Here is a 12668-nt window from a genome sequence, read left to right on the forward strand (position 1 = left end):
ATTTACCATTGTAGCTCCAGCTATAAATACTCACTTTAACAACTGTAATAGTGGGGAAACCAGTAGCAGAATTTTTAAGCCTCAAACTTAAGTTTTTATGTGTTCTAATATATATGGAACAGAGCTGCATGTAAAATTGCTATTAAGTTCGCCTACTTAACAGTAGTCAGTGCGTTTCAAAGTAATTCCTTCGATGTGAAGTGTTTTGAGAGATATTAAAGTGCTATACTGCATAACACAAGTCTTTCTAATGTCCATTCACTTTTATTAAAAATTTACTGCACTTCCCCATTAATCTGCATAATAATTTCGAGTCTGTTGCATCCAGGTGAATTCATAGATCAACATAACATAAACTACTGCAACTGTACAGCTAGGAATACAGAAGCAAATAGCGTAACATGAGAAACTCTGCATCTTCTATAGACTTAATCATTATTAATAGGCGATTAATGGTGCATTATGCAGGATAAAGGACTCAAGGTCACCCGAGATCACTGGTGTGAACTGCAAGTGAAAAACAAAAACTTGCTTATAATATAAAATCAGTGTTACATTGGTACTCTAGCTCCAACAGAGTAGCACTCACTCCGAGATCCATCACCTTCGAGCGCTGCTTCCCCTTTTAACTATACTGGCATAAAGCTGCTTCTTGTTGCGGGGCAATATTAGACCAAGAGTGGCCGATGGAGGTGTGTTTCTGTGAAGCACCGAAGGACGTTTTTCTTAATGGGTTAAAGGCGTTACCTGGGATGGCAGGAATGACGTATGAGGAGAGATTGGGTCGATTAGGCTTATATTCGCTAGAGTTTAGAAGAATGAGAGGGGATCTCATTGAAACTTATAAAATTCTAACAGGACTAGACAGACTAGATGCAGGAAGGATGTTCCCGATGTCGGGGGAGTCCAGAACCAGGGGTCACAGACTAAGGATAAGGGGTAAGCCATTTAGGACAGAGATGAGGGGGAATTTCTTCACCCAGAGAGTGGTGAACCACAGAAGGCAGTTGAGGCCAATTCATTAAATATACTCAAGAAGGAGTTAGATATATTTCTTGAGGCTAAAGGGATCAAGGGGTATGGGGAGAAAGCAGGGACAGGGTACTGAATTTGGATGATCAGCCATGATCTCATTAAATGGCGGAGCGGGCTCAAGGGCCTACTCCTGCTCCTATCTTCTATGTTTCTATGTTTAAATGCACGTTGTTCTTGCTCTTGAAGTGGAGTATGTTGCATTTACCTATAAGAAAATTTTCACAAAAGACAGAATAAAAATCACCTACCTGTACATTTGCATGGACAGCTTCTTCTTCAAGATCTTTAATGTTGCTGCTGCACTTGTTGGATCAAGTTCCTCATTATTCTTCGGTGGCGGGGGGGGCCCCGCAGGTGGGGTTACTCTCGTCACTGTTTCCTTGGTCTTCTGTACCAGTGGCTCCAGTCCTGGAGTTACACATATATACAATATGTCTGTAAACTTTGTTACAGTAAAAATGTGTTTGTTTACATATATGTATATTATATATAATAATAAAGCACAAAATAAAACTTTTAAACAATAGCCATCATTGTGTTCAAACATCTTCACTCAAAGTCAAGTTGTAGTTAAATTCTATGGAGTCCAGTTTACATGTTACTTGAAGCACAATTCTGATATAATAATTGCAATGACAAGTAACTGCTTTACATTATTTATATCATTCTAAGCATTAAGATTCAAATACACATTACATTTTCTGGGTTACACCAATGAGAGTTTACTATAATTATTAATATCTTCATTAGATAGTTATCAAGATGTATGACACAGAAAGTCTGTATAAATTTGTAAAAAAAAGTATAGGATTTCTAAAAACTAAAAAGTGTTTAAGTATGTCACTTGTGTGACAGTTAATGGAACATATAGTTAAAAGCATTCTTTCATCCCACCCCATGGTTACATGCACTCCTGGCTGGCCTCCCACAATCCACCCTGCGTAAACTTGAGGTCATCCAAAACTCAGCTGCCCGAATCCTAACTCGCACCAAGTCCCATTCACCCATTTCCCCTGTGCTCGCTGACCTACATTGGCTCCCGGTTAAGCAACGCCTCGATTTCAAAATTCTCATCCTTGTTTTCAAATCCCTCCATGGCCTCACCCCTCCCTATCTCTGTATTCTCCCCACAACCCCCTCCCCCCCCCCACCCCCGAGATATCTGCACTCCTCTAATTCTGCCCTCTTGAGCATCCCTGATAATAATCACTCAACCATTGATAGTTGTGCCTTCTGTTGCCTAAACCCTAAGCTCTGGGATTCCCTCCCTAAACCTCTCCGCCTCTCTATCATCCTTTAAGACATTCCTTAAAACCTAACTCTTTGACCAAGCTTTTGGTCACCTGCCCTAATTTCCCCTTGTGGCTTGGTGTCAATTTTTTTTTTGTCTTATAATACTCATGTGAAATGCCTTGGGACATTTCACTACATTAAAAGGCGCTATATAAATACAAGTTGTTGTTGTTGTATGTTTTGGCAGTAAGCCTCGAGAACCTAGAAGATACCAGTTTGTATTCCAGACCTATGGCGAGTCAGTCAATCTCAACCAGAGTAGTAGTGGGATGCTACAATTAGCCTCGTGCCAAAATCACAAAAGGGGTCGAGGGAAAGCCAGGGTTTCCACTTGACCACTATCAGGCGACCCTCGCTGGAAATGAAAGTGCACGCATGCTAGGAGAGGAGGGTCAGGCTCAGCTGTGATGGGCCTCAAGGTCAAGTGAACAATTAAACAACGGGACACACTCACTGACCAGGCGAATACATGAACTGGCATTTGGACAAGATATCAGAAGCCCCCTGTCCTCTCTGGAACTGTACCCGAACACTTTGACAGAGAAGGAAAAATTGTAAAATTACTTGGCTTAGTGATGGGTTATATCAAAAATAATTTGAATCAAGTAATTCCAAGGCAGTGAAGGGTCGTTAATCAAAATTATGCTGAAATGCCAAAATAAAACAAATCTAGTGGAATAAAGTACCCAAATATTGTTTTTGCAAAAATATATTTTTAAGTCGGTTTTTGCCTTTTATTTTTCATACACAGAACCACATTGTTATAAATGTGACCTTCGTACAAAACTATAAAATGCCAAAATCTTTTTGAAATTGCTCAGTGTCACCTATTTGCCTGAAGCAATAACAAAGATAGAGTTAAAAAGATTAATCAATAGCAGGAAATGGCAAGGCTGGGCCTGTGGCTGAAAGCTAGGCCACTGAATGCTGACATTATTGATTTTAGCAAGTTCACCAGGACTTGTAATTAAAATGTAAATTTGAGAAAGAGATTATGTCCTGACAGAAATCTTGGGATTAGGGAGAAGATAAAGGGCCTCAGTGGTGCAGAGAGGGAGAGAGAGAGAGAGAAGGAAGGTTTCCTCAGCTGTGTGGCTTTACCCTTACTTTAACAACATTGGATCTGCTCTGAAGTTTAATTGGTAAATTGTTGAGACAGATAATAGAAACTGCTGATAGAAGTTGAACCATGGAAAGCTCCTATGGACTCTAATGCTTTTTAACTCTTAACCCTTTGCTCTCTGAATTATATTTATCCCTCACAAAAGGAGCTATTTGGAGCCGCTGTTAATTTGTTGATCAGAAAGGGTGCACGGGTTTGGGTTTGGAGGTGGCTGGGCAAATAAAATGTTATTAAATGACTTAAAAAACTGCCATTTTAATTCTTGAACTCTTTTTGTTGAAACCTGCTACCAGTCGGTCTTATAAATCAACTATGGATTGTGCATGGAGCAGGCCTGTCCCATCTCACTCTCGTTTGGAGTGACTCACTCATTTTAGTTCAAAAACGTCACCCATTTTGGTTATCCCACATCGAAAGATAAACATATCTGCAATATTTACAGCTACGGCATGGAGACAGAAAGCAAAATGTAAAACAAAATAGCTCGTGGAGTCACAGCACATTGTCTATACTTGCAACAAACTTTGTGATATTGTTTTCTGTTCATTTTTATCCTGCATTTCTAAATAACAGATCAATATACCCATTCTTAAAAACAGCATGGGACATGTTTGTATTAGAAAATGTTCCCATCAAGGATATCAGAGTGGATATTACTGTTACAATTATACTTCAAAAGGAAATGTATGGAGTTTTGATGTACTGGAATTCCACTAATTCTGCAGGTTTGCTAGACCCATTTGAAGTAAAATAAAATGTTAAATAAATCCACAACAGGTTTAAAATAAAAAAGTAATTACCTCCTTTAAAACAAACAGTGAACAAAGGAATTGCACACAAACTCATTATGCATTTCATAGAATCATAGAATGGTTACAGCACAGGAGGCAGCCATTCGGCTTGTCAAGCCCGTGCCGGCTCTCTGCAATAACCCTGCAAATATTTTTCCTTCAGATACTTATCCAATTCTCTTTTGAAAGCCACAATTGAATCTGCCTCCACCACCCTTTCAGGCAGTGAATTCCACTCACTGAATTAAAAAGTTTTTCCTCATGTCGCCTTTGGTTCTTCTGCCAATCACCTAAATCTGTGTCCTCTGGTTCTCAACCTTTTTGCCAATGGGAACAGTTTCTATCTACTCTGTCCAGACCCCTCATGATTTTGAACATTTCTATCAAATCTCCTCTCAACCTTCTCTGCTCTAAGGAGAACAACCCCAGCTTCTCCAGTCTATCCACGTAACTGTTGTCCCTCATCCCTGGAATCATTCTTGTAAATCTTTTCTGCACCCTCTCTAAGGCCTTCACATCCTTCCTAAAATGCAGTGCCCAGAATTGGACACAATGGGCTGGATTTTTCCAGGTCCCACCCACACGGTGCGGGGGCTCTCGGGAGACAGTGGGAAACCCAAAAGGTCGGGTTTCATCAGGGGCGGGTTCTCCGCCCGGAAGTCAGCCTGATTAACCCCTGGGCCAAGTCGCGATCCGGGGAGGGGGGGGGGGGGGCGGGGGTCTGATCCCTGGGGGGGTTGGAGGGGGAGCTTGGGGGGGGGGGGTGCCGGCAGGAAGCACTCCTGCTCTTCCCGGCCCACAAGCATTCCTCCCCAAGGCTGAGGCCGCCTCACTGCAGCCACCAGGAATCCAAAGCCCTGGGACCCCGGCTGCCTGCAGTAAAATTTGCATAAGTAGAGGCTTCAGGCTTCATCATAATATGTAAATTGCCAATCCGCCTCTTGCCAGTGGGTTGGCAGCCCGCCCCTCCTGAGTTAAAGTTGAAATGGGTTGGTTGGGGTCGGGGTTCAGATTTTTTAAACTTTCACTTGCCCCACGCCTCCAACCCACCTGCTCTTACCTCAGAAAATTCTGGCCAAAACTTCAGCTGAGGCTGAACCAGTGTTTTATAAAAGGTTCATTATAACTTCCTGGCTTTTGTACTCTCTGCCTCTATTTATAAAGCCCAGGATCCTGTTGGCTTTTTTAACTGCTATCTCAACCTACCCTGCTGTCCGCAACAATTTGTGCAAATATACCCCCAGGTCTCCCTGTTCATGCACTGTACCCTTTAGTTTATATTGCCTCTTCTTGTTCTTCCTGCAAAAATGTATCACTTTGCACTTTTCTGCGTTAAATTTCATTTGCCACATGTCCGCCCATTCCACCAGCCTGTCTACATCCTCTTGAAGTCTATCACTACCCTCCTCACTGTTCACTATACTTCCAAGTTTTGTGCCATCTGCAAATTTTGAAATTGTGCCCTGTACACCCAAGTCCAAGTCATTAATATACATCAGGAAAAACAGCAGTTCTAGTTCCGACCCCTGGGAAACACCACTGTATACCTCCCTCCAGTCCGAAAAACAACTGTTCACCACTACTCTCTGTTTTCTGTCACTTAGCCAATTTCGTATCCATGTTGCCACTGTCCCTTTTATTCCATAGGCTTCAACTTTGTTGGCAAGCCTATTATGTGGCACTTTATCAAACGCCTTTTGGAAATCCATGTGCACCACATCAACCGCATTGCCCTTATCAACCCTCTCTGTTACCTCATCATTTAGACATTAAGGCCTAGAAATTCAGTGGGCTGCGCCACCCGTTAGCGCCTTAAGAGGGCGCTAAGTGGGTCGGAAGCCACTGGCCACGCCTCCCGCTAAATTCAGCGGGACGCTAATGGTGGCGTTAGCCGTTAGTGCTGCGCCGCTACCGATGATGTCATCGGTATGCGCAGCGCCCCGCCCCGATCGTGATATTTAGATGCGCCCCCTGCTTTAACGCCAGACGCTATTTGCGACCGGTTCAGGGGGGCCTACCTGCGGCGGTAGAGGTGCTAATTAAAGGAGGTGTGGGGCGGCCATTTTTTTTGCTGGCCGCCTGCCAGCACCTCTCCGCGCTGCCATCCCCGGCCTCTTGAGCCCCGCCCCCCCCCGCGGAGTGCCGACTGCGTTCCAAGAGCCTGGCACTTCTCCTCGGTGCCGGGCTCTTTTGCCGGCACTCGCGATCCTCGATCGCGCAGCACAAGGCCCCTCCCCTTTAAGAAGGGGAGGAAGGCCTGCAGTACTGCAGCGCGCCATGCCGCAGCGTGTGGTGCTGCGGCACGTTGCGCAGCGATATTCAGCTGCAGCGCCCCAAGAGGGATGCGGGGCGCCTCCAGTAGCGCCGAGCTTCCCTCTGGGGCGCGCAAACTGAATTTCCGGCGGGCGGCCGCGACTGCTTCCGGGGCGCTACTTTTAGCGCCCTGGCGAGGCTGGCGCCCCAAATGGGGCGCTACTGAATTTCTAGGCCTAAATTTGCACAGAATAATTTCAAGGCCTTTGTGTCCAGGCATAAGGACAATCTTAATTTTTAGTTTTCTTCCATATTATTAATACTGGCAAAAAAATAGTACTAGTTGATTGCCCATGGCATTACACACATTCAACTTAAGCAGGGGCGTAAAACTAGTGGTATCAGATCGGGCACCCATTACACACCCCGCCCAATTTTACTGTCCATCGAAGTCATTGAAAAGGAAAACTGGGCAGGATGTAGAACGGGCGGCTGATCTGATACCATCAGCTTTACTCCTCCACCAGAGTTGAAAGTTCCGCCCATGGAGAAAAGACCAAGGGGTCGATTTTCATTAAGCTGTCGGGAAAGAGGCGGAACTACAACTTTCGGGTTTTAGTCCCACCTACATCGACGTCCGGCCAATCCACGCGATTTTCCCTTGATTGACCTTGTTGAGCCCGCCCAGCGGGCTCAGCAGGCCAATTAAGGGCCACCCGGCAACAGGTGACATCACAGACTGAAATTTCATCTGTCAAGAGGTCTTGACAGGTGAAATATCAGTGTTTCACAGCTGTTTGAAGCTGTCAAACACTGACAGTCTGACTTCTAACCTGAGTCCTTCTACAGAGACTCAGTTAGAACTCTCACCGGCAATGAAAGCTGAAGGCTGTCACTTTTGACAGCTCGCAGCCATTTTGCTTTCAGTGCCGGCTGAGTGATGGACTTCCGAAACCTAGAGGAAGAAAGGCTGTTAAGGTAAGTACAGGTAATTTAAACTTCTTTACACACTTTAGCCACACCAAACACACTTACCTTTGCACTCATGCACCCATCACTCACCTGAACACCGACATCGCGACCCCTCTAAGTCCTTCAACCCAACGGCCCGCCTGCTCTAACCTGGCGTGGTTTGGAGCAGTCAGGAATCCCACACGACACCCCTCAAAATAGGGATTAGGCTAAAAACTGCCTTTTAACTACCTGTTAACAGGCAGTTAATTGGCACTAATCCCTTCCCGCCTCGGGTCGGCGGGTCCCAGTGCGGGGCGGGTACCCGCCTCCTCTGAAACTTACGTGGAGGCGGGTTTTGGGCGGGATGGTGTCAGGACCCCCGAATTCGGGATTTTTGCCCCCTGCCCGCCTAAAAGCCCACCTCACGGCACACTGAAAATCTAGGCCCAAGTGTAGCCTTCATGTAAAGGGTAATAACTGGACAAGCCCATGCAGATGTATTTCAGTCCCCATTTTAAAGTCATGTATTCTATTCTTATTTTTATATTTTCATTATACATATAAATTCCGATGTCCTCATTTAAAATGGAAAATGCCTACATGAATTTGTTGCAGCACCTCCACTGGGAGAGGATGTAATTACAACGTGATAAGTTTATCTAACAGTTTCCATTATAAATATGGACATAGGAATTTATAATGGATAAAGTTAACAGGAAGTGTGTGCAGACAGAAGATTTTTTTTATATAACACTATTTGATTATCAGGGTGGTAGAAATAGAGACAGATCAGAACCCTAGATTTTATTAATTATATGCTTGAGCAAGCTCTCGTCACCTTTTATAACATTTTCCTTTGTTATCTTTTATCAATCTTTCCAGATTATTTCTATCATTTTTTAAAAATCTGTTATTGTGCCACTAAAGTTGCTGAATTTTTAAAAAAGGCATTATCAGCTAATTTTAAGAACTAAATTCACATTTTCTTGTGTGATTTACATTGCTTAATTCAGATTATTGGATAACTTGCTATTTTTAAGCACAATAAACAACTTTGAAACCATCAGCAGTAGAATGTGTAATGTGAATATTTTGACCTTTGGCAAGAGTTCTGAACGTAGGTCAACAGAGAAAAATCATTAGGCGAGTCATCCCAGGTGGTCTACATGCAGAACTCTTGCTCAACAACCCAGATGAGACTGTGAATTCAGCGTGTGGAGAGTGACAGCATAAGCCAATGACTTACCGTTCTATGTCATCGCACACAACAACCAACTTCTTTGCCAAACTATCTTAAACTTCAACTCAAAAAAAAAAATCACATTGCAACTATTTCAAATCATCTCATTTTCCAGCTCTAATTTAGCTCCACAAGTGCCTGCATTCATCCAGCATTTCATCCAAATGACTATTCTTCCTGTGCGGCCAGGGTAGTAGGCTACTGAACTGTGGGGAGCATCAGAGTGGAATTTGATTCAAATCAAATCAAATCAACTTTTATTGTCATTGTTAGTGCACAAGTGCAGTACAACGAAATGTAGGCTTGTGGCTCCCGAGAGTGTACATTTAGATTAAGACATTTAAACATTCAACATACATTTGGCTTGTAATACATCATAAACATAATAAAGTGCATTGGCAGATGTGCAGGCTTTAGAGTTTATTTGTGGAGTTCAGTAGGATGACAGCCCTGGGAAAGAAGCTGTTCCTAAATCTGGTCGTACGGGTGCAAATGCATCTGTAGCGTCTCCCAGATGGCAGGAGGGCGAACAGACTGTGGCTGGGGTGGGTAGGGTCTTTGATGATGGACCGTGACCTCCGTAAACAGCGTTTCTGGTATATGTGCTCTATGGTCGGTAGCCGGGTGCCGGTAATGCGTTGGGCAGTTTTGACTACCCGCTGCAGGGCTTTCCGGTCATAGTAGCTACAGCTGCCATACCATACTGTGATACAGTTTGTCAGGATGCTCTCTATTGTGCAGCGGTAAAAGTTAGAGAGGATCAGGGGTGACAGGTTACATCCCTTCAGCCTCCTTAGGAAATATAGGCGCTGCTGGGCCTTCTTCACCAGAGAGGAGGTATTGAGGGACCAGGAGAAGTCTTCCGTGATGTGGACTCCGAGGAACTTTAAGACATGTGTACTGCTGTATAACAATTATTAGGAGTGGGAAGCCTGCCTGATTTTTCTGCTACCTAATCCAGTTATATTGAAGTAACTTGTAGTGCTACCCACTGTCACCCTGTCAACAAACCCAAAACAGCTCAGGCCTTTTGCCTCTGAGGTCAAGTCCCACTTCAGAGACTTGAGCATGAAATCTAGGCGAACACTGAAGTGCAGTACTGAGGGAGTGCTGCACTGTCTGAGGTGCCATCTTTCAGATGAGACGTTAAATCGAGGCCCCGTCTGCCCCCTTGGGTGGACGCGAAAGATCCTGTGGCACTATTTGAAGAAGAGCTGGGGAGCTCTTCCCAGTGTCCTGGCCAATATTTATCACTCAACCAATATTACAAATAGATTAACTGGTCATAATTACATTGCTGTTTGTGAGACCTTGTTGTGTGCAAATTGGCTGCTGCATTTCCTACATTACAGGCAGATTGGACCTTGATTTATGGCTTATCTGAAAGATGAAACTTCAACAGTGCAGTAAGTCTTTCAGTACTGTACTGGAGTGCCAGCCAAGATTTAAGCGCAATTCCTGGAGTTGGAGTCCTTGAAGACAAAACCTGCCGACAGTGCAACACTCCCTCAGTACTGCACTTCAGTATTCGCCTAGATTTCATGTCAAGATGACACTATGAAATTAATCCAAAAATACACTGGTTTAAAGAGTTGCTAAATTTCAGTAAAAACTTTATAAATTTTCATTTTAGAAAAGGTACAGGGAACTAGCTCTGTGAATGCTAATTGAAAGAATAAAAAATCTACATGAATATGCAAAAGTGCATAGGGTCTTTCAGTAGTACTATAAAAGGATTAATTTAAATAATGCCAATGGATTCAGTAAATTATTTTAGTGTGTTAATTTAGTACTCGTCATCCTTTGCATTCAGGTAAATCTAATTTAAATTCCATTGACTGTTTTAATTAAACTTAACACTCATAGGTAAAAATATTATTGGAGAACTGTTGTTGGTTTAACAGACAGCTGACCTTCCTTTATTTCTTTGAGACTAAATATATTTTAGATAAACTAGTCTCCTTTCTTTTATTCCCAAGCACTGCGAAACCTGCCAAAAAATGGATTTAGTGTCAGGATTAAGAGGATGGACTGATTCAGTCTAGTTAGGATTGTACCATTATATTACCTTGTTCAGACTGCCACGATCTGGTATTTATATCTGCCTGGCATGAATTTTGTTGAGTAAACCCAGTTGAATTAACACATACCATCATGAAAAACCAACCCTTCTGGAATTGGTTGACTTCGTGCCAACATGAATCTGGAAGAGCATTACATAAACGCATCAACTGTTTGTGCCTTTTCTTTTAAACAAAGACCAACATCACTGCAATGAGAATGCACAATAGGTTACAGACTTATATATCACCATTCCATGAAGCATGTATTCACTGTGAGTTAAAAAAAAAATCAGGATTACTAAACTGCTGGGAGGAAAGACAATTGGATTTGAACAGTTGGGTTGGTACTGGAGTTAGGATATCATGTTCAGGGTTGGATGAGGTACGAGAGAAGAGTTAGCTGGGAAGGAAATTTAACCAACGCACTCAAGAGTTAGAAAGTTATGGGATGCTCATCAGGGGAGAGTATCACGAGATGTTTATTTGTCTATAACAAATGGGTGTTCAAATAACTCGGTCATAACTTCCTCAGTCACCAGTGGGCAGATTAAGCACACAGCTGATCACCTTATTGCTTATTAACAGGGGTTTATTTACTTAGCTGTGGGAGAGTGAGCTGAGAAGTGGCAGCCAGCAGCTGCATAAACTCACCATACTCCTCCCGAAGGTGCTCCTGAATGTACGGCTCGTAACCTTCCTTCTCTGGAACTTCAACAAAATCATCATCACTGTCGTCGTCATCATCCTCATCGGCCGCTTTCATCTGTCGAAGCAAATCAAAAGAAAACCTGTCACTATCGCTGACCTGTGAAACATCCTAATTATACTCTTCGGAAATGACAGGAGCACTTAACTTTCTCAGTGAGTAAATGACAGCAATCAATCAAGTCTGAATAACAATGAGCTGCGGACCTGAAAATTATTTTTGTATAGAATCTACCCAGGAATTTATGAAAGGTGAAACACAACCCAAGGTTTAGAGTATTATGGCTTTCAGCTTGCACACTGCACATCAAACACTAAACAGAATTTATGTGTTTTAATTTTCTGAAATGTATAGTAGGAGGGGGTCTGGTGCTACAATGCATAACATATACTGCATCTTTTTTAAATACAAGAAATTTCACCAGTGTTTACCAGTTTCTCAAAGAAAAGTAATCTTTAGTAAATTTCAATAATTTTCCTAAACAACTTTGTATTTAACTCTGGACTACAGTTAGTATAAAACTGAAAAAAAAAACTGATTCAATCTTGAAATGGGCATCTCGTAGGAACAAATCTAAGAGGCTAGATTTTCCGAAGTTATTTTTATTTTGTATGCATTTACTTCATGGCTTCCAGGAATCCTACAAGCACTCACTCACACAAAGCTGGTTTCAATGACCTACACCATCAACAATAACCCCAATAAAGGAACCAACTATGCCAAGAGTCTCACTTTGCCCAAATACATTATTCTAATATAAGTCATAGCACTTGCAGTTAGATTGGGGGGGGGGGAAGGTGAAAGTGGTCGTCTTTGGCGGTAGTGGAAAACAGGTGATTGTGAATCGTCAGTCCATTTTGCACTCCGCACGACTTTCGTTTCCATTAAAAACGGGGTGTCAATTCCAAAGATTCACAACCTTCACTCAGAGGGTTGTGAATCTTTGGAATTCTCTGTCCCAGAGGGCTGTGGATGCTGAATCTTTGAGTATATGCAAGGCTGAGATAGATAGATTTTTGGGCTCTTGGGAAATCAAGGAATATGCAGATCGGGCGGGAAAGTGGAGTTGAGTTCGATGATCAGCCATGATCTTATTGAATGGCGGAGCAGGCTCGAGGGGCTGTATGGCCTATGTTCTTATGTAAAAATGGGGTGTCAATTCGCTATCACCCATTTTGCGCTACCACCCTAATCGAATTTATACCCCACA

General features: G+C 43.0%; 1 protein-coding gene across 3 annotated transcripts in view; it reads right to left on the reverse strand.

Annotated features, from left to right (window-relative positions):
* Window positions 1–12668, reverse strand: part of uvssa (UV-stimulated scaffold protein A) — a 110056-nt gene that overhangs the window by 54510 nt on the left and 42878 nt on the right. For 2 of the 3 annotated variants that reach the window (XM_085975453.1, XM_085975455.1), the window contains exons 8-10: window positions 11404–11515; window positions 10758–10892; window positions 1284–1443 (exon numbers count right to left, since the gene is read on the reverse strand). In XM_085975453.1, coding sequence (XP_085831579.1) covers window positions 1284–1443; window positions 10758–10892; window positions 11404–11515 — 407 coding nt within the window. The remainder of the gene's footprint in view (window positions 1–1283; window positions 1444–10757; window positions 10893–11403; window positions 11516–12668) is intronic. The other variant, XM_085975456.1, reaches the window with a different exon arrangement.

This window comes from Somniosus microcephalus, chromosome 2 (assembly GCF_052327205.1).
Source record: "Somniosus microcephalus isolate GS21.2 chromosome 2, FLI_Smic_1.0, whole genome shotgun sequence".
Classification (NCBI taxonomy): Eukaryota; Metazoa; Chordata; class Chondrichthyes; order Squaliformes; family Somniosidae; genus Somniosus; species Somniosus microcephalus.